Here is a 25,377-nt window from a genome sequence, read left to right as displayed (position 1 = left end):
ATAATTGTGTGTGAATTTAATGCAAGTGTGGACACCTTGTGCACCTCCATCAGCCTTCGCCGGCATAGCCAGTGGTGAGGCCTGGTGGCAATCATAGGCCAAAATATCTGGAGGGCCAAAAGTTAGCCACCCCAGTTTAAAGCCTAAGTACTCATATGTTTCTTGCTGCATTTTCTGTATGCATGTTCCACACAGATGCCATCATTAACATAAAACTAATAAATTCATGTCCCACTTTGTCTTAACAGAGAAGTGCAACAGTTTCATCCAGCTGTCCGAAACTCCACTGAAGTTAGATTTGCAGTGCAGGCCTTTGCTGCGTTAAACAGTAATAATTTTGTCCGATTTTTCAAACTCGTGCAGACAGCATCTTACCTGAACGCATGCTTGTTGCACTGTTATTTCAGTCAGGTAAGAAATAGCACTTCTCTGAGATGATATTAGGGGAGGGAAAATCCAGGATTTGCATTTATCTTGGTAACGTACTTTAGCCTTATTTGGGCATTTAATTGCCCTACATCATTGGGATCATGGGAGGGAGAGTGGGGATGCACTAGAGCCCTGCATGATCAGGTTTCTAAATCATGGAAGGAGCCGACGTAAGTACAGCAGACACCCTACTGCAGAAGTTCAGCCTGAATGCATGGATATTAGAGGGATGGACTGTTGGGAACGCAGCATAAGAGGTGAAGTCAAAAAATATATCCCTGCCCCATCATGAGACTGAAATCACGTGAGAGGGAGCAAGAGAATTGGGCTTTTGCCACTGCTTCCTTTAAACATTCCCAGTAATTGGAAGCGCAGCCTTGCCTTGCTGGATCAGTTACTGCAGAGACTAATGTACCAAATGTAGAAACAAGTGGACCCCTCCCCTTTAAATTAAGGGTTTAGTAGTTTTCACCCTTCATTAATTTTAGACCACTGATAGTTTAGTAAGTGTATATAAAAGGGAGGGGTGGGAAAGATTAAACGCTATGGGGCAATTGACCCCATAATTGTTGAGGAATAATAGAGTATTAAGTGGTTCAGATTTGCTAAAAAAAAAGCTTTTACAAATTTTTCAAACAGCTGCCAGAGTTTACAGCTTGAGTGGCTTAAATATATTAAAGGATCAATATGAAAAACATTGGTCTATAGAAGTCTCAGACATAATTTGGTAATGTGTAAGCAAGATGTATGTTTCTCTTCCATAGGGTGTCATCCAGTGTTACAATGGATCCCTTCCTCTCTGCTCTCCATCCCTCCAGAGCAGAAAGTGTTGATAGATGGAGGGGCTGCAGGAGGGAGGGGAAATTACACATCGGTAGAGTCTCATTGGCAGACCAACATAATTGAATTTCACTCATTGTCATTGATGTGAAAAGCTAATCTCCTGCAATTTTCTTTTACCATGATTAATAAAAAAATACTAATAAGAGCTCTTGAAATGTTTTTCAGATTCGTAGAGATGCTCTAAAGTCTCTCAATATTGCCTATACTGTGAACACTCAAAGATCCACCATTTTTCCACTAGATAATGTGGTCCGCATGTTACTGTTTAGAGATTATGAAGATGCAACTGATTTTATAAGTTACTATGGCTTGAGTGTGTCTGATGGGTAAGATGTGCTTTTAACCTGTTGATTGTTTTACTATGATTTTAATTTTTGTGAACCGCCCAGAGAGCTTCGGGTATTGGGCGGTATAGAAATGTAATAAATAAATAAATAAAAGTTGCACATCCACAAGTAGAATTGGTGTGTCCGAAAGATAACAAGAATAGGAAAAATGTTTAAAAGCTGGGGAATTAAATGGCTGGAAAAGTGACTGAAACCAGTCCTCCACATCATTGAGCTGAAAGAATTGAAAAGGTGGTCATAACTTGAGGCAGAGTTAGGTTCTCTTCCCTTGTTAAAACAGTTCTCTCCTAGTAATAAATAGGGGTAACTGTATTTACTGATTGTATTAAAGGTTTATTTTTATCCTTATTGCATGCAAATTCACTCAACCTAAATCCAGACAATAGTGATAGTGACAGATGGAATCTGGTTGTCGTAATGACATTCTTTCATATATGTTACTATTGATCACAGTTCTTTGAATGCTGGCCCTTATGTAGCCAAATGACATCACCCATGCACAAGAGGGAGGGGTGAGAAGGTTTAGAGGAATCCCAAGGTTTACAAAAGAAAAGGGGAAAGAAGGGAAAGAAAAAATATCATTGCAGTGGATACTTTAGGACTGACCATGCTTAGTGACCTCAGGATGCAGACTGTAGAGTGGGGAAAGAATTGGAAAGATCCTACTTGATCTTCATTAATGGAGTTCACTATGGTCACTTGGCTTCATAGACAAATGCGAAACAGCACACAACTTCACAAAGCAACTGCATTCGGACGACACAAAAACCACCGGCGGTTTTAGGAGTTAACTGCCAGTGGAATGCTCAACATTCAGAAACAGCCACAGCCAGCCTGCCCCGCAAAAGCTTTGAAGGGACCCACTCTGCCACTTCAGTGGTGGTGTGAACCTGCCATGCCAGGGTGCTCTCTCTGACTGGGATGGGGGACCTTCCTTCTAAGGGGTGTCTGTCTTTATAAAACAAAAACCAAGCCCTGGAGCTCTTTCATCTTCCAAGACGTATTGACTCAAATCCCAGGCAAGTTTTCTGGAAAGCTTCAGAGGTGGTGAGTTTTTTTTCAAGCAGCTGCCAGTGTCTTGATCGTTGTTTATACTTTGTGCAGTTGTGTGCTGTTTAGCATTTGTGTCTGTTGGTTACTTACAATTGTTGTCTCTGTTTTTGTGCTTCCACTTGGCTTCATAACCAGACTAGTACTATAGTAGGGTGACCCTATGAAAAGGAGGACAGGGCTCCTGTATCTTTAACAGTTGCATAGAAAAGGGAATTTCAGCAGGTGTCATTTGTATATATGGGGAACCTGGTGATATTCTCTCTTCATCACAACAGTTAAAGCTGCAGGAGCTATACTAGAGTGACCAGATTTAAAAGAGGGCAGGGCACCTGCAGCTTTAACTGGTGTGATGAAGAGGAAATTTCACCAGGTTCTCCATATATACAAATGACACCTGCTGAAATTCCCTTTGCAATACAACTGTTAAAGATACAGGAGCCCTGTCCTCCTTTTCATATGGTCACCCTAACTATAGGATTTGTTACAGTCTTCCAGGCATAGTTAAGCATCCTGTTACTGACCTAAAATGGTTACAATAACGAGCTTATAACCATATGACTTCCTCTTTCACTGTTCACATACCTCATCTGTACTAATGTAGAACACCTTAAGAAATAGGGTTTAGGTATTTAGTACAGTACTATACCTTGTGGCAGGGTTTTTTGGGGCTTATTATTATTATTATTATTATTATTATTATTATTATTATTATTTAAAGCATTTTTATAGCGCCGCCTCACCATTTCTGGCATCGAGGCGCTTTACAATAACATATAAAACAATTCCATTAAAACCCTCAACCCACATTAAGACAATTCCATTAAAACCCTCGCCCTCATATGTGTATTTCACTTCATGTTAAATCAGTTCACATCTTTATTTTCTGGTTCTCCAAAATAACCCCAGGGAGCATGAAAAGGGAGATAACCCTAAAAATGTGCTGTTGCTGACTGTAGTTGCATGTGCTAAACATATTTATAAGCAACCCTATAAAAAGCTCTTCTTATAGTCATGGGATCATTTGCTATGAGTCTTGCATTTTGCTTTTACAGTTTTGTGGAGCTGAATCGATCTGCGTTTCTAGAACCGGAAAGCTTGCCCAAGCCAAAGAAAACACTGTTTGTTGGGCAGAAGTTAACTGTGTCGGTTGGGGAAATTGTCAATGGGGGACCTCTCCTGCCTGTCGCTCGCCATGTACCTGTGTGTAGTTTTACTGCACAGAACAAATACACAGGGGAGAATGCTGCTGCAGTCAATTCAGCCATCAATACTCAGAAAGTCAATGTTGATGTGACAGGTGAGCCAGAATCCACACACCAGGAATACACAAATGGGATAGGGTATTATGGCCATAACACAAATAGATATCCACTCACTTAAACTGATACACACCTTCCACACACATGTATTCCTGCACATAATAGTAATAATAAATAGCTTGTTTATATTGCTTTGGAGTGTTCAAGCTGTTTCACAGGCGTTGTCTTAACAACAATCCTTACAATTCTCTAAGTTAGGTCAGTACAGTACAGTTACAAGATGGGGGATACTTGGCTCAGCAATACTACAAATGACAAGGATCTTGGAATTGTTGTAGATCGCAAGCTGAATATGAGCCAACAGTGCGATATGGCTGCAAGAAAGGCAAATGCTATTTGGGGCTGCATTAATAGAAGTATAGCTTCCAAATTGCATGGGGTACTGGTTCCTCTCTATTAGGCCCTGGTTAGGCCTCATCTAGAGAATTGCATCCACTTCTGGGATCCACAATTCAAGAAGGACGCAGACAAGCTGGAGCGGGTTCAGAGGAGGGCATCCAGGATGATCAGCGGTCTGGAAACAAAGCCCTATGAAGACAGACTGAAAGAACTGGGAATATTCAGCCTGGAGAAGAGAAGATTGAGGGGAGACATGATAGCACTCTTCAAATACTTAAAAGGTTGTCACACAGAGGAGGGCCAGGATCTCTTCTTGATCCTCCCAGAGTGCAGGACATGGAATAATGGGCTCAAGTTAAAGGAAGCCAGATTCCGGCTGGACATCAGGAAAAACTTCCTGACTGTTAGAGCAGTACGACAATGGAATCAGTTGCCTGGTGAGGTTGTGGGCTCTCCCACACTAGAGGCCTTCAAGAGGCAGCTGGACAACCATCTGTCGGGGATGCTTTAGGGTGGATTCCTGCATTGAGCAGGGGGTTGGACTCGATGGCCTTGTAGGCCCCTTCCAACTCTGCTATTCTATGATTCTATGAATAATAAATAGCTTGTTTATATTGCTTTGGAGTGTTCAAGGTGTTTCACAGGCGTGTCTTAACAACAATCCTTACAATTCTCTAAGTTAGGTCAGTACTATCCCCTGTTGCAGCTGGGGAGCTGAGGCTGAGAGCAACTTGCCTAAGGACATCTAGCGTATTCATAGCAGAGGCAAAATTCAAACTAGGAATCTTCTGATCAGTGGCTCAGTCTCTATATCAGCCTCAGTGCCTTAGCCACTAGTCTGCATCAGGTGGCAACAACAGTTGTAGGAAGAATGGAGAACAGGCTTGCCTATGAATCCTCCTAATTGTTCACCAGACAAGTGTCTGGTGGTTGCCCAAGCAGTTGATAATGAATAGCTACAGTGAGGTGCAGAACTTCAGACCTGGGCCCAAATTTGGTCCTCCAGGGTTCCACAGACAGCAGTGCCCTGAACTCCCCCCCCTCCCTCCCCCCCCTACTGTTTATTTATTTTATTTATTTATTTTGTTACATTTATATACCGCCCCACAGCCGAAGCTCTCTGGACGGTTTACAACAGTGTTCAGTGATTTCCTGGCTTTCATGCATTTGGTCTTTCTTCTAAGAGATTGAAATGCCTCCACTAAGGCTTAATTTCTGGCAGTAAGAACTTTCGGCTAAAATAGGCTGGTAGTTTTGGCCTCACTGCTCTGGCTCGCTGCCCTGCCTGCCACTGAAACGTGCCCCCCTCCCTGAGAGCTCCTGAATGGGATATGGCCCTCATGCTGAAAGAGGGTAAAATCCCCCCAGTTATGCTAAGGGTTCATGGTTGCATCTCATAGTCTAACCCCTGGCTGAGTCAGTCTTCTAAAAAAAACACCTTTCCTTCTACGCACGTGTGTGGACTGCTTTCTGGTGAACTCAAAGGGGAATTCACTGATAAGCATTCTTTGTTTTGGAAAGAAGTATATTGTCTTGCTTTTCTATTACCAGCATTCAGTGATTTATATTCAATAAATCAGCTTAAAGCAGTATAAATGAAATCGAATAATAAAAACAATAACTACAAAACCAGTAACTGAACACTAACATGGATTCTCTTTAACATAGATTTAATAGTTAAATTTTGAAGTACAGTGTTGTAAACACAACTGCTTAATGTAAACCAAAGCATCCTGTGGACGTACCTCATACCGAGTTATCTAGCTTAGTACTGTTCACTACAGCGGAAGGTGGCTCTTCTAGGTCTCAGGTAGAGGTTATACCCAGCCCAGGCAACTGCGATCATCCTTACAAGGCTCTTCAAAATAGTAGTACTCTAACCATGTGTCCTGCTGCTGAGGTGTGGGTTCTTCCTTTCACAACTGGTCTTGGACAAGCCTGCCAACTTGAAAAAAAATACTGTTGTTGTTTTTAATAAAGAAAAAATGCAAAAAATAAAGGAAATGTTTACTCTTCTTAGTAGCTTGATATTAAGTAGCTCTTTATTTTACCTACAGAACCAAGAGCAGAAGAGAGTAGCGTAGACTCTGAAGTACTTCAAGTTCAGCATTCATCATCACTCTTACCATTCCCACCAGCACCATTCCCTTCTTCTGCAGGGTCCACCTTCCAGCCTAATGCACAACCTTCTCCTCCCCCTTCGAAACTTCAGCTGGTTTACAGTGATATGGTGAGAGCTTCAAGAAATGTGTTATGTTTCACTGTCACACAGTTCTTAAATACTAGTAATATTACTTGGTATTTCAGATTTCTATTTTAATGTAAGACTGTTCTTCGTGTAATTTTTGAAATCTTTAAAAGCAGAACATAATACAGCACTACATAGGTATTTATTTAATGTGCGTACTTCAACTACTCATTTCCAATGTTTCAAAATTGGACATGCCTACACCATGACTAGGAGGCATATTCAGGCCACCTTTGCTTCAGTAGCAGAAGGTTTTTAGACTTCCAACTCCCAGAAGCCCTTGCCAGTATGACCATTGGTCATGAATGCTGGGTCTTGAGGCCAAATCATCTACATATTTACTTTCTGCCCATCCCTGCCATAGGATAGAAATCCACACCCTCAGTAATGATTGTGGATCAAACTCCCCTTCACGTCTTCTTCCTTAAACCCACAAAGTTCAACAGTATGACTTTCCCCCTATGGAAACTATTGGCTTTTTAACAAGATAGTGGCAGTTGGTGGCAGTCATACTAAATAAGGTGGTGGCAATTATACCTGATGGATTGTGACTGTTGGTGGATCAGCATCAGTCCTGATCCTTTGCAGACCATGTAGGAGTACAGCCTTAATCTATTGCTTGTGTTGGGGCCTATTTCTCCTTGCCTTCCTCTGGGGCATCAGAAACCACCAGAAATGGGGATGCTGGATGAAGTGGAGTTGGGTTAGAAAGCTAAGAAAAGGAGATTGTCACCTCATATTTGCTGCTCAACATAATGCTGTTAGGAGAGAATTGTCGTTCAGGTGAGAATGATCATCAACCCTGAAGGGCTTTGGTTTCCCCCCCTGCAATACATTGATGGCAAACATACTTGAGCCACCTGAATGGTTTGCAGGCATCTTTGATGTTGCACTCCATTCTTGTTCTTGCTTTTTCTTTCCGAAACACAGTGTGAGGTCATGGTGGAATTCCAGCCCATCTTTTGCCAGATTAATATATGTGCTAGCCCAGCCTTCCTCAACCTGGGGCGCTCCAGATGTGTTGGACTACAACTCCCAGAATGCCCCAGCCAGCTGGCTGGGGCATTCTGGGAGATGCAGTCCAACACATCTGGAGCGCCCCAGGTTGAGGAAGGCTGCAGCTAGCCACTGACAACATGGTGAGTGCATGTGTGGGTTTCAGTTGCTTCATGGAAGATCCTTGTACTCTGGGGTTAAGCCATCATAAAATATTCTGAGTGTGCAGTAATTGTTATTCCATCCAGGTTCTTTCATTTTAATATTGAGCTATCATACTATATATATACCATTATGTTCGTTACTCTTGGTTTTCTAAGTACTAGAAAACATGAGAGAAGTTTTGGAATGTTGAATGCTAATTCTGTGTGGGTTTTCCCACCTCATTCCCAGGACATTGCAGAGGTGGTTGAAGACCTTATGGGTGATGTGCTGGAAGGAGAATGCAGAGAAGTCAGCAATGCAGCTGCAGCCTATATACAGTCAGCGATACGGTAAAGACATTATTGCTACACTCAGTGTTGTTTAATGACATTTTGGAAGCAATTGTTGCTATCTCTGTGCTATTCCACTTCGCTTTAAATTTAAATTTTGCTTTAAATTCAAGCTCTTTTTGTCTAAAATTTAGCATCAGAACATTGCTCACAGAAGAGGTGACCCATATTGCTCTGACTAAATCGTAAAATACTACCTGGAGTTTCCTCAAAAAATGAGTTTAAAAACCCAGAAAAAATGAGCTGCCCCACCACTGGTAAATTTGGTGATACAAATATTGAATTCCTTAGTCACAGGGCAAGAGAGCCGAGAGGAAAGGGTTAATCCGTCTTCCACTTGAAGGCAGGGCCAGAAAGTTTAATGCCTCTGCTGCTGCTGTTTTGGCTCTGCCTTCAAGAAGAACAGGACCACTTCCCTGCTCTTGAACCCTGCACAACAGTGAAGCCAGCATTTTTTCCTCCCCTTTCTACTCTTCTCGGTCCTTCTTGCTAGCTGGGAAAGGGAGGGTGGTTTTGGCTGGGACCAAGACACAGTGGGCTCAATGCTGCAGAGTTTCATGCCTGGTGGGAACGTGGGAGAGGGCCTTCTTGGTGATTGCTCCTGGGCTCTGGAACTCCCTTCTCAGGGAAGCTAGACTGGCTCCCTCCTTGATGTGCTTCTGGAGGCAGGCAAAAAGTTTTTCGTTCTAGCAGGCCTTTGGCTCTGTTTAGGCATTGGACTTTTTAAAAAAATGTTATTTGTATTTTAAATGTTTTAGATGTTTTAATATTGAACCACATTTAATTATATTTTAACTACTTATGTTTCTATTTATATGTTTTAATTTTGTAAAGCCACCTTGAGGTCCAATATTGAGAAAAAGGCAGGATACTGATGCTGCTGATACTTATTATTATCGTTGTTGTCTCTTTCTCGCTCATGGCGTTTTTTCTAGACGGACAAGTCATGCTGTCTTTTACAGATTCAGGAATTTCCTGACAATTGAGCATGTTTAATTATGACTGCTTTCTGGATAGTGGTGTGGAAGTATTTTGGTAGGCCCAGTTTCTGAAGGTTTTCTGTATAGTTTTTTGATGTGACTGATGTGACTAATGGAATAATAGTGACCTTTTCCTGTTGCCATAGTTCTTTGACTTCCATGCCCAGTGGTGTATATTTTTCTCTTTTCCTCTTCCTTTCAACAACATTTTTGTCATTTAGTATTGCTATGTCGATGAGGTATGTGTTGTTTTCTTTTTTGTCTATGACATGTCTGGTCGGTTGCAAGGTATTGTTTTGTCAGTATGAATTGTTCTGTGCCAGTATATATTATGACCTCCATTTTCCAAGATTGTTTTGGTTGAGTATGTATAGTATGGTGTAGGTTGTTCGATAAGGTTGAATTTGATGGCCAGTTGTTGGTGAATTACTTTGGCAGCTGTATTGTATCTGTCCATATAGTCCATTCCTACCAGAATCTTACATCCTCCTGTTACATGGTTTATTGTTTCTTGGAACTGATGGCATTTCCTGCATAGGTCTGTTATTACATTATTATCTTTTATGATGTATTTTGGTAGTTCTTGGTTGTTATAACTTGATCCTGTATAGCTATTGGGAATCCTTCCGTTTCTGGAAATGGCTAACCCTTCCTGAGCCATTTGTATAATTGTTCTTTGTTTATTTGTGGGTTTTGTATTATGTTGTAGTGCTTCCCATGGACTGCTTTCTGTGCCCATTTTTCTTTTTTCTCGGTGAGTGAGAGTGTCATATTTGGTCTTCATTTTGTAGTGCTAGGTTGAGTGGGGTCTACTTTTTGTCTGCTTTTACTATGGCTTTATGGATGGGGGTGTTTTTAGTGTGGAAGAATTCTTTGAGCGATTTTATCTGTTTAGCATGGATTATGTTAATGTCCAGCAGACCTCTTCCTCCTCCTTTCCTGCTGATTGTTATTATTTCAATGCATGAGTCGGGATGGAGGATGTGGTGTTTTGTGAGTTTGGTGTGATTGAGTCTGTTTATTTCTTCGAGTTCAGAGTGTGACCAGTTTATGATTCAAAATGAGGTATTGCGTAAGTGTTGATGGCTTTGAAAATGTTTTTAGATTTGAGTTTGGATTTTAGGATTTGTGATAGGTGAGTTTTATATTACATTCTTAGTTGAGTTTTTACTGTGGAGTGATTGATTTTTGTATTTTGTTGGAATCCTAAGTATTTGTATGTTTCATTTTCTTCCATGTTAACTAGTATTTAGTTATTTAGTATTTCTGCTGTTTCTTGTTTTTTCCATTTTCCTTTTTCTATGTGTAGCATCTTGCATTTTCCTATCCTGAATTCCATTTTCATGTCTGTCATCAGTTCCTCAGTAATTCGCAGGAGGCCTTTTATCTGTGTCAGAGTTGAGGCATAGATTTTGATGTCATCCATGTACAGGAGGTGATTGATTCTGTGCTTTGTTAGTTTTTGGTGTTTTATGTCAATGCGTATGTGGCATTGTTAAGGATGTGGAAAGTGGATTGAAACACAGACACAGCCATAGAGCGCTGAATGCGTCACCTTGAAATATGCCACATTTGATGATGATGATGATTTCATAGAGGCATCCTCACTCACTCATCCCTTGGATGTTCCAATCTCTTCTCCTTCCAAGATAAAGAAAGGGTAGGAAAGGAATGGAGCACTTCACAGATCGTTCTGAATGTTTCTACAACTTCATTGTATCTCTTCCTGTGTCATGTCTAACCCTACTGCCCGTTCTGGAAGAAGGTGTTTCAGATAATCAATCAGAATCAGATTCTGAACTAGAAGACGCAGCGCCAGACACCAGCCAGCCTGTACCAGTGGGGGAGGAAGCTCTCACGGGCAATTCCTCAGCTGGGAGTCAGCCCTCTCCAGAGCTTATCTCCTCAAGGCCAAATCCTATACACTCGGTGGGAAGTGAGCCTTCTTCCGGGAACGAGCGTCCCGAAAGACTAGCTGATGCTAGGGTCCGCCAGAAGCTGAAATGCACGGCGTGAAAAGCAGGCACAAGAAAGTTGGAGAGGTAACGACAGAACCTACCACCGCACCAGGAGCTCTGAAGTTACAGGCATTTGAGAAGTTAGCTTCTTATTCTTCTTGAATGGACAATTGTCTTGCTTAGTTTGCATAGTTTTGCCTAGGGGGACGTTTCCAAGAGGTTAGACTATTCAGGTAGAAGAGACGTTTGTTGTTTAATAAAGCTTTGTGGATTACTTCGCAAGCCGCCCATCGGAAGTATGAGCGTTCTGAGAAACACGACATCCTGCACCTGCGGGACCATAAGCCCAGGAAAGGACAGCTGTTAGGCTGCTGCGGGAGACTCTTGCACCGTTCTCATATTGGGTGTAGCTGACTTTTTTGTGATCATTTCCTGACAGGAGCAGATTCTTCCCCTTCAACTTCCATGTGTGTGGAGAGCTGTGAGTGGAAACCCTGCCCTCTCCTATTTCTTTCCCCCTCTCTGAGCTCAGAGGAGGACAAGGTTAATTCTTTGCTGAATCCCAGGCTTGGTAAAGGATATTGCTGTTGATCTGGCAAAAGGCCCAAACCGAGGCAAATGGAAACAAAGGACTGCAAGGGATTCCCTTAAATCTTCCTCTCGTTTATTGTGTGTGGAACCTTTGGCCCTCCATATGTTGTTAGACTTCAGTCCCCATCAGCCACAGCCTCCTTGGCCAATGATTCGATATGATGAAAGTTATAGTCCAGCAACATCTGGAGGGACACAGGTTCCCACCCTGCTTCAGCTCTTTGTTCATGTTCCCTCTACAAGCACATTAACAAACCTAAGCACGGATGACAGGATTGATGCTGCCTCCTTGGTGTGCTCTCTTGCTGTAAGCTCTGCCTGTTGTCCCTTCTCAGCTTGCTTAGTCTCTGTTGCTGGTTGGGGATAGAGCTGATACTCTACCTTGTATTTCCCTTCTGCCCTGGCTGCCTTTTTTCAGCTGAAGAGGGAAGGGAGATGATGAATATGGGGACATTTCCACAGCTAGAAAGAACTCGCATTTAGAGTCCGAGAGAGAGGAAGAGATCAATGGGTGCTGTCCCATCCCCCTTCCCCTTCCTTCTCTGTCATTTTAGCCAAAGCAGTCATTTGCTGAAAATACAAAAGGTTAGTTCTTCTTCCAACACTAAAAGCTCTGCAGGAAGCCAAGATCCTGGTTGCACCATGATCTGATCCAGTTTTTTTCAACATTTTACTTAATTAATGGAATGACACTGCTAAACCCAGCACATCACCCTATCAGGATGGGAAGGGAATGAAATCACTTCCCTTAACATTCTAAGGGCCTTTTTATTTCAGCTCTCTTTGCATCTATCTGTCACTTAGCCCAGGTTAGGGAGGTTATTAAGGTGCTATTGCTATCAAAAGAGGTTAACACAATCTATCTGAAAAAGCTTCTGATAGAAGTCATGAACAGGTTCAATGTCCCATCTGTGAGTGACCTTGTGGCTGCCCTGACATCCAAGCTAAGAGTTCTTAGGAAGGAGCAGGTTTTTTGCATAGTGGTACCGTCCATGACCATTCCTCCCCTTCCATCAGAAATGCTATTGCCAATTTCTTTTTGGCATGAGTTTATATCCTTGAAAAGTGCTTCTCTTGGAAGTTCCTCTGGGCTCTAAACAACTGCAAGAAGAGATCAGCAGTTAAATTTTATGGTGAACTCATCTATGGATTTCGTACGGTTTTAGGAAGTACCATAGCATCTAGGATTATGGTTTGCACAAACCTGTAGCTAAAACACTGGAATGTAGCCAACAGTGCAAAGCCAACCTATCCACAACGCCTTTATGTGGAACAAAACGTTTTGGTATGTCTCTCTCTTTCTCTACTCTTACCAGGGAAGAGTAGAAGGCTCTATCTACTGCTTCCAAAAATGAGACTGCTGAACCATCTGCTTTCTGTAGAGCCATCTAATCTCTTCTGCAGTCGGAAACATTATCTGGTGTGTTCTCCATCTTCTTCATGGTACCCAAGAAAAACATGGATTGGAGGCCGATGCTAGACATCAAATTCTTCAACTGCTTGAAACAAACAAAAACCTTGAGATGGAAACCTGCAGACAATATCAGAGGCTTTATATCTGGAAGACAGTGGTTCGTTGAGGAAAGTCTTGCCAGATCATTTGGTTGAGAGCTCCCAGTTAAGACTTACAGTGTCTTCTTGCCTACAAACTGAATCTTCAGCATGAGCTAGTCTGAGCCAAAATGAGAATCATTTTTGGCATGCTATGTGCCAATCTTCTTGTATCCCAGGGCCATGGGCACTGAATGTATGTATAATTTAAAAACGGCATCCATAGTAGCTATGGAGTAACAAAAGGGTCAAAATTAGCTTACAAACAAGCCAGTTTTTACTCTTTGAGCACTCTGTAGCAGCTATAGATGCCATTTTTTAAAAAAAGTTTGCAATTTTAAAATGAATTTGGAAGTGGCCTGAGGGCTATATGTTGCCCACTCTTGCTGTATGACTTTCCAGATCCATTCTTTTATTTATTTCTTTATATATATATATATATATATATATATATATATATATATATGTGAATTAGTTTTATGCTGATCTTCAACCGAAAAGGCTCCCAGAGTGGCTTCCATGTAATTTCTTAAACAAGAGAGTCCCTGCATGAAGGCTTACAATCTAAAAAGACACAAGAAGGAAAAAGAATAGGGATGGAAAGGGGGTGAGTAATTATTTTAGGAGGCCTAGTGGAAGGGACCTGTTCTTCCTCTCCTCTCCCTCTGTACAGCCTGCTGGAATAGCTGGTGGTGGTGACAATTGAGGGATGAGGACCATTCATGAGGAAGATCCTCAGCAGGGCTGTTGGAAGCGCCCTGCTTGCCCTCTCATGTTCTGCTTATGACATGGGTCCTTCAGGTATAAGTCATAATCTAGCCCAGCAGACCAAGGTTTTTAGACCTTTAGGAACTCGAGATTGTTGTGCATTGGCCCCACACAAGCTCACTGGTTCTTCTCCCTTGGGTCCCAATCTACCATTTGGTCCAGCTTGTTCCACTTTTAAACCTGGAATTGGCATGTTGACAACTGTTAGACTGAGGGCAATATGGGAAAAGTAATTAACATTGGGCTCCTTTTCTAGATGAATAGAGAAAATAGTAGGTCTTTTATTTTAAAGATCATAGAATAGTAGAGTTGGAAGGGGCCTATAAGGCCATCAAGTCCAACCCCTTGCTCAATGCAGGAATCCACCCTAAAGCATACTTGACAGATGGTTTACTTGTGGCCACTAATAACTGTGCCAGATGACTAGCTTGAGGTGTTATCTGTCAGGATTGGGCCCAGGCTCCCTGATTTGATTTCTGGCTTGGATTCAGAGGCAGAGCTAGAAGAGGCTCAGCCAGGACAGGAAGAGGGGGAGGAACTTCCCCAAGACTTATCTAGCAGGAGGGCCAGGCTCAGAAACTGGTTTCCCCCCTTCACCGTTGGAACTTGGTCTTTGTCGGAGCGGGAGGAAGGACCGGAATTGACAGATGCCAGAGCTCGCTGCTGAGCCAAGCGGGCAGAGCTGAGAGGAGATGGGAGGCATTTCACCAGAGTGGCAGCCCATCAGAAGTCGAGAAGACCTTTTCCTGAAGGGAAGAGCCCAGAAAAAGCTTGTTGAGTGTGTTGTAAAAGAAAGATACCTTGGCCCTGTTTCAGTAGCTCTCTTAACAAAAGCTGAAAGTAATAAGTCCCATTGCTATTTTGTTACCCTAGCAAGAGGCTATATGGTACTTGCATTCATTTTGCATCTTCTGCTTTTCTCACAACATCAGATATAATGTCTGACACTCCAGAGATTCCTATCTCTTTCCTCTCAAATATCCTGAAGCTCAAGTTGCATTTTTTTTAAAGCTCCCTTTAAATCAGCAGTCCCCAACCTGATGCTCTCCAGATGATTATTGGTCAAGCTAGCTGGGGCTGATGGGAGTTGAATCACCTTGTGGGAATATTGAAAACATTCAGAGAATCTTGGACTTGAAAAATGAATGATGTTATGGGGGGAAATGAGGTTACATTCTCAAGAACAACTGTGAGCAGATTACTAGAAATCAAGTAATGGGACCTCTTCTGAGTATGTTGTGAACTAATTTTGTAGTAAGATCTTTGAAAAGTGGGCCAATCTTTCAATACACTTAGCTGTTAAACAACTAGGATTGTACAATAATGTGTTGTTCAAGCTTAGATTTTATTATTGACTGTTAACACTAGTAACCTTGATATGAATAATAACCTCCTGGAGAACAGGAGCTTGTTATTTATGCCCTATTCTTTCAGTTAAATTTTCCTTTCTTTATGCAGGATTTCTGATGCTGCTACAGATGAACTCATGACAGAAGTGATGCTGGGAATTTTGAAGGAAGTTGCATCAGTTGCAATAAATGCAGAAAGAGAAAGATTTGAAGAAGAGAAACGTCAGGCTGAAGAAGAGAGGTAAACTTGCTTTACCATTTGTAGCAAAAGCAATGAGATCAGAAGGTGTAGATTGGAATGAGTTGTGGTCCTGCTTTGGCTAAATTAGTCAGCCGTAACAGGAGATAACCCCTCTCTCCCCTCCATTTAAAAAACTGCACACAGTCGCCACACATCCCAATGCCACCGTTTGGCCAGTATGTGGTTTCCAGGTGGGTTCAAGCAAGGCTAACCCACGTGACCTTACAGCTTCCCTCATGTATCCCTTAGTGAGATGGCCTTGAATAGGAGGGGGCTGTAGCTCAGTGGATTGAAAATACATGTTCAATCCCTTTCATCTCCTTGGAGGGTTGGGAAAGATTCCTGTCTAAAACTGTGGGGAGTCAATTCAATATACTAATAAGGATGTAAGAAGTGCCATACTGGATCAGACCGAGGGTCCATCTAGTCCAGCACTCTGTTCACACAGTGGCCAACCAGCTGTCAGCCAGGGACCAACAAAGCAGGACATGGTGCAACTCTCCCACCCATGTTCCCCAGCAACTGGTGCACACAGGCTTACTGCCTTGAATAATGGAGGCAGCACGGAGCCATCAGGCTAGTAGTCCGACTCCGTATAAGGCAGCTTTTTTCTTTTTTTTTAGTGATCCAGATATTTGTATTCAAAACGCTTCTTTCCTGGTGTCTCCCCGCTCACTTGGGAGTGTCTACTGTATATGACGCCGCATTGGTGCCGCAAGCCCCCAAAACCCCGCACATAAGGCAGCTTTCTATGTTCTGCTTTATGAGCTTTATCATATTATTGATTTTTTCTACTTCAAAACTTGCTCTTAAAAGTTGTATTCTTGCTCATCCTAAAATTTACTGAATTAGGATGATAGTTGAGAGACAATACCCAAGCTTTTACCATTTATTGAGCACCAATAATGAGCTAGGAAGTTCAGCAGTGAATACAATCTCAATCTAAACAATATAATTACTCTTACCTGTATTGCAGTAAATTTTTCCATACATTACAATTAATGTCATAGAATAGTAGAGTTGGAAGGGGACTATAAGACCATTGAGTTCAACCCCCTGCTCAATGCAGGAATCCACCCTAAAGCATCCCTGACAGATGGCTGTCCAGCTGCCTCTTGAAGGCCTCTAGTATGGCAGAGCCCACAACCTCCCTAGGTAATTGGTTCCATTGTTGTACTGCTCTAATAGTCAGGAAGTTTTTCCTGATGTCCAGCTGGAATCTGGCTTCCTGTAACTTGAGCCCGTTATTCCGTGTCCTGCACTCTGGGAGGATCGAGAAGAGATCCTGGCCCTCCTCTGTGTGACAACCTTTTAAGTATTTGAAGAGTGCTTTCATGTCTCCCCTCAATCTTCTCTTCTCCAGGCTAAACATGCCCACTTCTTTCAGTCTCTCCTCATAGGGCTTTGTTTCCAGACCCCTGATCATCCTCGTTACCCTCCTCTGAACACGCTCTAGCTTGTCTGCATCCTTCTTGAAGTGTGGTGCCCAGAACTGGACACAATACTCTAGATGAGGCCTAACCAGTGCTGAATAGAGGGGAACCAGTACATCGCGCAAAGCTATACTTCTATTAATGCATCCCAAAATAGCATTTGCTTTCTTTGCAGCCACATCACACTGTTGGCTCATATTCAGCTTATGAACTTAAGTTTGCCATTACTTTTGTAGTGAGATTTTGTTACTTAAAACAGGAATTTCTGTTTTCTGGTACAAGATATATGTTAGTTGTTTGTCATTCCAACTGTCTATATACAGTGTTCCCTTCCCCTCCCTCCTTAGGCAGAAACAGGAAAAGCAACAGTTCATAAAAATGTTGAGTGAGTTACTGGGTGCAGAATTGACAGAAGAAGTATTAAAGGAGATGACAAAAGAGATTTCCGCTAAGGAGTTAAAGTAAGTGGCAAACCACATTTCTTATATGGTGACTGTGACGTCTTTGCTTTTTATGATCCTTAGTTTTATCATCATGCTTGATACATAAGTAATCCCAACACTTTGAAACACCATTTTATGTTTGTTTGAAACTAATTAAGACTGCAAAAAACACTGTGAAACTTTTAAATAAAATTATTTAGTATTTGTATATCTTTAATATGAATCAAACTTGTTTTAGCCATTGCCATGTGCTCCCATATTATATTTAGCTATTCTCATGAATATTTTTCCTACTTCTGATACCCGAATTGTAGTAATCATATATGCAATCAGTTCTGTATCATTCATAGGTTTATTGTCATCAGTGTATGTTAGAAGGAATAATAGCATATAGTACATTCCAGAATCTTTTCTAGGACTTTTTTTCTTCGTTGTTTTTGCTAGCAAGCATGTTCACCAGAGATAATAAATGTCCCAGGCACTTTGAGCAAATGAACTATCGTTTTTGGCTTTTTAAATGAATTAACGTTAACGATCAGCATAACATAATTTTGACAGCATTTTGAAACAATTCTCTGATGTTCATGTTAAGACAGAAGGCATGGCCAGTTTTCCATAAGGCACGGATTGAGAGACTAGCTCTGGGGCCGATAAAAGTGATTAAAATCTTTAATAATTCTTGTCTGTGTCCAGAATGCTCGATGTTTCGGATTAAAAATAATCCTTCTTCAGGAGCGGACGCTGAAAACCTTATTCTTATATTTTAAATATTTTCTGGAGCCTTTTTCCTTTTTGAGCGTTCTGCTGAACTGCCTCTAATCAAAGAGTTCTGGCTCGGAGCTGCAAGTCTGGATCTGAAACGTCACGCATTCTGGACACAGACAAGAATTATTAAAGATTTTAATCACTTTTATCGGCACTAGAGCTAGTCTCTCAATCCGTGCCTGCACAGTGGTGCCTTCTTACTCTGCCAACTACAGTTTTCCATAAGTAAACCCATATCCGCATAGTATGAACTGAGTACATGTTTTGACTCAGACCTCAATTTGGCATTTTGGAAAATGACCTGTTTTTCTTCTCTGTAGTCTCTATGCGTCACTCGTAGGGGCTCCGCACATTTGCGAACCTTGATTCGGGAAACTTCTCTAGCTTAGGAATTTTGGTGGGAACCGTTCCAGTGTACATGTTCCTAGCGGGGTCAACCCTATTCCCTCAGTTCTCCTTTGACTGCCGTAGTGGCCATCTCCTTAGGGAGCTTCTCTGTGTCAGTTGATTGATAACAGTCAAAAAGCTGAGGTTTTTATTCTTTCTCTCTTTCTATAATATATATTAATTAAACAAAAAACGTACAGTTTACAAAACAACATTAAGGCTCTTCAGTTTTGCAGCTCTCAACATGAGGAGGTGCTCTAAAAAAAGAGAAAGAAGTAGGTGGCCCGAAATTTTCCACAACTCCACAGTCACCTCTGCATATCATATTGCATATCATAATCTGCTGCCCTCCAGATGTTTGAGATTACAAGTCCCAGCAATGATGGGACTTGTAGTCCAACACCTTTGGAGGGCACCAGCTTGGGGAAGGGCTGCTCTAAACAAACAAAAAAGAGAAGTAGGTGGTCCTAAGTTTGTCATCAGTTTTCCACAACCCCACAGTCACCTCTGCATATCATATTCTCCATCCTGTCCTCATGGTACATCTGCTTTGAAGAATGAGAATTTCACTTGCGCTTTCTGCCTCCTTAGGGAGGATGTGGCATTGTGGCTTGTGAGCTAATTTCCCTGTTTTTTGATGCTTGGTTGAAAACTATAGAGCCTTAACGTTGTTTTGTAAACCGTAGGGTTTTTTGTTTAATGAATTTCATGGCTTTGTTTAACAGATGACCAGATATTATATAGTTGACAACCAAGCCAGCATCAGCCAAGATGTTACACTATGTTGACATCCAATATAAAATCAAAGCTAGAGTTATGTGTTGAACTCACTTTTCAAATTAATAAATTAACCAAAATGCTTACATGTCCCTCATTTTTAAAAATAAAGAGATGAAATGTGGCATCGTGGTAGCTCTTCAGTAGGGATTTAGCAATGCCAAGTTTGAATCAGAACTGTTCATGCCTTGATTCTTAGGATTTTTTTAAAAAGTTCAAGGGATGAACAGATCTGATTCAAATTTGGCATTGCTAAAGCCCTACTTAACAGGTACCATGGTGCCAACTATCAACCCTTCATCTTTAATTTCTTTTTTAAAAAAACTTGTACTGCTCAAGGTCCTAAACCCCAAAGAAGAGATTTGAGTTTGAACTTTCTAAAAAATCCTAAAAATCAAGGCATGAACAGATCTGATTCAAACTTGACATGCCTAAAGCTCTACTTAAGAGCTCTCAGGGTACCAAGTTTCATCTCTTTATCTTTATTTTTGTCCTAGGTGTGCTCTGGAGAAGGAACAAAGAACACGCATTGTTCGTTGCTCAAAAGAAGTCTGTGCTGAAATAATGGATGTATTTCTGGAAGATGAGATTTTCCAGAGTGCTAAAGAGACCCTGCAGGAACTCCAGTGTTTCTGCAAATATCTACAACGGTGGGTGAGATGAATCTTTTAAACAACCATTACATCAGAATGACATAATATTGTATTCCATTCTTCCACACATTCTTCCACACTCAGGGCTTGTGTTGTTCTTGCAGTTTTATCCTGCATGAGAGGAAGGTTAGGATGAAGACTTGGTCGTTAGTTATTTTTCTCTAGAGGTGTTGATTGTTTCTCTGAGAGTGCTTCTCTTGCAAGCTTCTCTGGAAGATCTGACAACTCTGCACATCCTGCATATCTTAGTGCATTTGTCCAATCTGATCTTTCAGTGGGTCAGGATTCACAGAAGAAGAGGGGTCACAGCCCTTCTGGTGGCCATTGATTGAACTCTGGTGTCTGCTTGGGAAGCCTATTAGAGACAAATCTTTAAAATGGGCTTTGAAAACTTTAATTTGAAATGAGCAGCTGATGTTGAGTTGAACAGTTCATGCAGGACACTGTACTGGGGCTTTCATATGACAGCATGTTGAGTGCAAATTAGTTGAACAACCTTTCATTAGAAAGGAGCAAATGACATTTGCTGATACTTTGGTGCTTATGGAATATTTTGTAACAAATCTTTTGGTTCCGGAATTTAAGAAAGCCATAAAAACTGATCTCTTCCGGCAGGCCTACCCAGTTGAATTTTAAATTTGCCTTTTAATAATGTGCTGCTTTTAATAATGTATTAGTTTTAAATGTTTTAATTAGTTATATGGTGTTTGCATTTGTGTTGTACCCCGCCTGAATCTGGAGGGAGAGGCGGGTAACAAACATATTATTATTGTTGTTGTTGTTGTTGTTGTTGTTGTTGTTTTGTTGGAGGCTAGAACATTTTTCTCAAACACCTCAGGGCATGAGACTTCAAGTTTCAGATGCATGTTCTTACATTTAAGTCAAAGTTGTGCCAAAAGGCTGTTCTTAGACATTTTCAGAATGCACAAACTACACTTTTCTGAATTCAAATTAGGGATATCTCAGGTTTCCACAAATATTCCCTTGGCTTACTAACCAGGCTGTCTTTGTGCGTGCCACTAATCCCTTCCCTCAAGTCCTCAAGCACAGAGTTGTGGTGAAGTTTGGAGAAGGTGAAAAATGCCAAAGGAAGACAATTGTTTCCTCTTGGCTCCAAACTACAGCACAAATTCTACCTCTCTCCCAAATTTTCTGGGAGAGGTGGAGATTTCTCTAATTGTACTAAGAGAGGCCACAACTATTTCTTTTTCTAAACTGCAGGGCAAGTGATAGCTCACGGGGAGGAGGGCTATGTACGCTGCTGGGTGTTCTCACGGCAGGGCTGAGGCACTTGTACTTAGTGAGCTGCCAAATGCGTTTGTGGAAGTCTGTCACACTGTCTTTCTGATCTCTCTTAATAACCTGGCAGAGCAGGAAACATGGGATTCCTAACTGGAGTTTATGATGTCAATGCAGATACAGAAAATTCTAATGAAAAGTTACATCAGGGGGATTCTAGGAAAAAATTATACATGTTAACAGTATTTTTTAATGGAACGTACTGGAATTTTCTTTTGAAGCTGGAGGGAAGCTGTTACAGCCCGAAAGAAACTGAAGCGTCAGATGAGAGCTTTCCCAGCGGCTCCGTGCTGCGTAGATCCGAAAGACAAACTGAAAGCATTGTCACCTAGTGCGGAGCATCCTATTGCCAGGGAGCACCTTGCTCAAAGGATTGTGAACTTGGGACATGCAGGCAGCCTTGGCACCTCCTGCCTTAGGTAAGTACATGCTCTCTAAATGGCCACTCCACACACTATAGAACAGCCTTCCTCAACCTGGGGCGCTCCAGATGTGTTGGACTACAACTCCCAGAATGCCCCAGCCAGCTCTGCTGGCTGGGGCATTCTGGGAGGTGCAGTCCAACACATCTGGAGCGCTCCAGGTTGAGGAAGGCTGCTATAGAAGAAGGGTGAGAAACGTCTTTCAGCGAGGGACCAAATCTGATTTTGAAGACGCTCTCAGGAGCTGCATTCCAGTGGTTTGTTGGGACTGAAGAAAAGTGGGGATGGGGCGTTAAGCTAAAATGTGCCAGTATTTTTTTCTCTTTAACTAAGATACTTTTTGTATCAACATACCCCTGATAACTGCTTTAAAATCATTCCATATAATACCGTGATCTGCCCATGATGAAATATTTTATAACAAAATAATTCTCTTATTTCCTGCTGTTAGTCCCACACCTTTCACTTCCCGCTATCCAGTCCATTAATATTGGCTTGTGGTCAGCATATACTTGAAGACCTATTAATATTTTATCCACTGACTGCATTATCCATAAAAATGGGGAAAAATCCATCCTTGAGTAGGAGTTTTTTTAGTTCAAGAAGGTGTCATCTCTCTGCATGGGATGAAAATGCCACCATATATCATAAAAGAAGCCTAATGTTTGATATGTGTGAAAGTTTGAATGCAGCCAGTAACATTCCTCCTACTCTGCCTGTCCATCTCAGTTGATAACACCCCATTAAAATTACCCACAATTATTATGTCCTTTCCCAAATTGGATTCTGTATTCTCACTGGTTCTTACAAAAGAAGTGTATTTTAATTTGGGCCATAAATACAACACAGGCGAATAGATTCATTTCCAAAAGAATCCATACCAAAATATATCTATTTGGATCTTTTATCCACTCTTTAAAAAAGATGATAATTGCTATACCTCTATTTTTCTCCTCCAAAATAAGCTGCAAAAAATTTACCGATTGCCCATGTTCCAATATTTCTCCTCATCTTTCTTTAATATGAATCTCCTGAAAGAGAATGATTGAAGCTTTCTCTTTCTTTATCACAATATATATATATATATATATATATATATATTGTTCTTTTATTTGGTAACCCTAACCCTTAACATTAAGTGAAGGTATTTTTATTTTTTCTATTACAAAACCCAAATAAAGGAGGAGTTGGCGAGGGAGAGGGGGAGAAAAAAGGGAGGGGGGACAAAAGAAAAGATTTTAAAATATCTCAAATAATATCTTCATTCATGTATTTGATTGTTAACACAATTAACAATCTCGTTCTTATCAGTTACAACACTTAATGAGCCCAATGATTCAACTCTTGAGAGAGCGTTTAAGCAAAGATGTTACACGTTTTTGTTGCTTAGCAACCTGTATCGGCTGAAGCCTGTACGGAAATATTAAGACGTTACACATTTTTACTGTTGCTTGCGCGTTCATGATGCAGTCCCTGGGCGAAATCCAATCTAAGCTCTACTTAGAGTAGACCCACTGAAATGAACGGGACTCGAATGAGACATTAAGCGGCCGAGAGACAGGAGGGCTGGACAGGGGTACAGGCTGCTTGGAGGCCACCAATACAGCACCATCTGGCAGACCTGGGGGGCAGGGAGATCGGGAGAGGGGGAGCAGGTGTTCCCCTCTCCCCCCGGGGTTCCTTTCAGCCTTGGGCCGCCCGCCCAGCTTGCATGAGATTAGGCCGGGGCCTCGGCTCGCAGGAGGCGAGCGGCCTCCCACCCGGCCACCAAGGACCCCAGCCGTACCTCGCTCATGCTCCGGACTGTGGCACTGCCCCCTTCATGGGGGGGGGGGAGGAAAGATGCAGAAAGTGGGGTAGGTTTTACCTTGGAAAGCCCAGAGGAGTCAGGGGAGGGGCTTAGCAACCTGTATCAGCTGACACTACATGTTGTTACTGATGCTTAGCAACCTGTATCAGCTGAAGCCTTTACGGAAACATACCTAAGCATTTTATATATATAGATCTGCTTATTAATGGACTTGCCGTTTCTCAGATATATGATATTCAAATGCAACACAAGCATTGCATTGTAACAATTTTATTTCTATTACATCTGAATCAAGGAAACTATCCTATGAATCAGTTTTGGAATCTCTGATGGATGTAAGTCCTTGTTAATGTTTTGTCAATTAGGTTTGACAGATAAGAGGACATCAGTTGGTAGCTAGATGGGGAGGCATAATGTTTGCCATTCTGCATCAACAAGTGATTGATAAACGTCTTGCTTATTTCTAGGCTACAATGGCTACGGAACAAGGCAATCCATCAAATGAAAGTGCAGCATTTTTATCAGCAGCTGTTACGGTATGTTGGAGTTTTAGTAAAGTGTTCAGTATTCATATATAGGAAAAATCACTCTCATATCATGCAAAATGAGAGGGAATGGTAATATAGAGTCTTTCTTGCTTAAACCTAGCAGCTGAAGTGAATTATTGAGGACCAAAGTAGACGAGATGGAATTGGTCCAAAAGGGAAAGGCTCAGTTCAGACAGCAGGTTTCTCAATGGTGGTTTTAGAACTCCACGTTGTAGTTTTTACACCACCGTTGAGAAATGTGTTGTCTGGCGGGAAAACTCCACGCAACGGTGGAGTGTTTTTGGAAAACACTTTATGCAGAACATTCACATAAAGAGTCCAGGGGCAGTTCCTGCACAACCGTTGTGTTGCGTGGCGGGCTCTGTGGAGTTTTCTGTTGCATTGAGTTGACTTTTCCCACTGGCTACAAAGTTCCCTGGCAAAAGCGGCAAAAGGAGTGAGTGCCATACTAGGAGAGCTGCTGGATTTGTTTTTTTGCAGCAATGGCTGATGGGATACCATCAGGAGGACCGGGGGAGGAGAAAGGGCAGAGGAACTGTCAATCCAACGTCACAATAGATTTTACTCAACTCCACAGTAGCCTACAGTCACATATGGTGGAGTTAGAATATGTTGTGTGGGGAGTACCTCCTAAAAGCTCAACTGTTGAGCGGAGTTTTCACATTGCAGTGACTAACATGTTGTCTGAACTGAGCCAAAGTTTTTATGATATACATAGCAAGCATGGGAGCCCTCATCTGGTTCAGGGCCACAGTAGGGTGCAAGGGTTAATGCCCCCACCAGCAGGCTCCTGAACTAGATTGGGGCTCTTTCACCTCCAATTTACTTTTAAAATGCCATTCATGCAATTGCTTATCATATGTATGGCATCACATCTAGTATGGCCACCTCGTTAAATAAATAAATAGCCTGGTTTAAAAGGAAATCTCTAGTTAATACAACCATTCGTGATGTATATACGTATAATCTTTTTAAAAGAAATATATGCATTATTAATTCCCCCCTTGTTAACATAACAGTAAACCTATTAAACACAAAAAGAGTACAATGTGTTGACAAGTTATACATGATTTTTATGTATTTCCCTAAAATAGTAAAAAAAAAAAATCATCCTCATGTCCTCTATACATTAGGTGCTACTAGCCTCACTAAAGGGAAGCTTTTGAAACCTATGTTTACAATCTCTTAAAATTAAATAGCTGGAGCGTGTTCAGAAGAGGGCAACGAGGATGATCAGGGGTCTGGAAACAAAGCCCTATGAGGAGAGACTGAAACAACTGGGCATGTTTGGCCTGGAGAAGAGAAGATTGAGGGGAGACATGATAGCACTCTTC

The 25,377-nt window shown here is 41.6% G+C and overlaps 1 protein-coding gene across 2 annotated transcripts in view; it reads left to right on the top strand.

Moving 5' to 3' along the window:
- MCM3AP (minichromosome maintenance complex component 3 associated protein) overlaps positions 1–25,377 on the top strand; it is a 99,069-nt gene that overhangs the window by 39,864 nt on the left and 33,828 nt on the right. For both annotated transcript variants that reach the window (XM_063116079.1, XM_063116080.1), the window contains exons 10-19: positions 249–411; positions 1,438–1,598; positions 3,725–3,969; positions 6,388–6,560; positions 7,968–8,068; positions 15,375–15,506; positions 17,287–17,400; positions 19,809–19,961; positions 21,485–21,682; positions 23,963–24,031. In XM_063116079.1, coding sequence (XP_062972149.1) covers positions 249–411; positions 1,438–1,598; positions 3,725–3,969; positions 6,388–6,560; positions 7,968–8,068; positions 15,375–15,506; positions 17,287–17,400; positions 19,809–19,961; positions 21,485–21,682; positions 23,963–24,031 — 1,509 coding nt within the window. The remainder of the gene's footprint in view (positions 1–248; positions 412–1,437; positions 1,599–3,724; positions 3,970–6,387; positions 6,561–7,967; positions 8,069–15,374; positions 15,507–17,286; positions 17,401–19,808; positions 19,962–21,484; positions 21,683–23,962; positions 24,032–25,377) is intronic.

The sequence above is a fragment of the Elgaria multicarinata genome, chromosome 2 (genome assembly GCF_023053635.1).
Source record: "Elgaria multicarinata webbii isolate HBS135686 ecotype San Diego chromosome 2, rElgMul1.1.pri, whole genome shotgun sequence".
NCBI classification, from domain to species: Eukaryota; Metazoa; Chordata; class Lepidosauria; order Squamata; family Anguidae; genus Elgaria; species Elgaria multicarinata.
The sequence above is the reverse complement of the archived record's forward strand: the minus strand, read 5'-3'. Positions and strand labels throughout refer to the sequence as shown.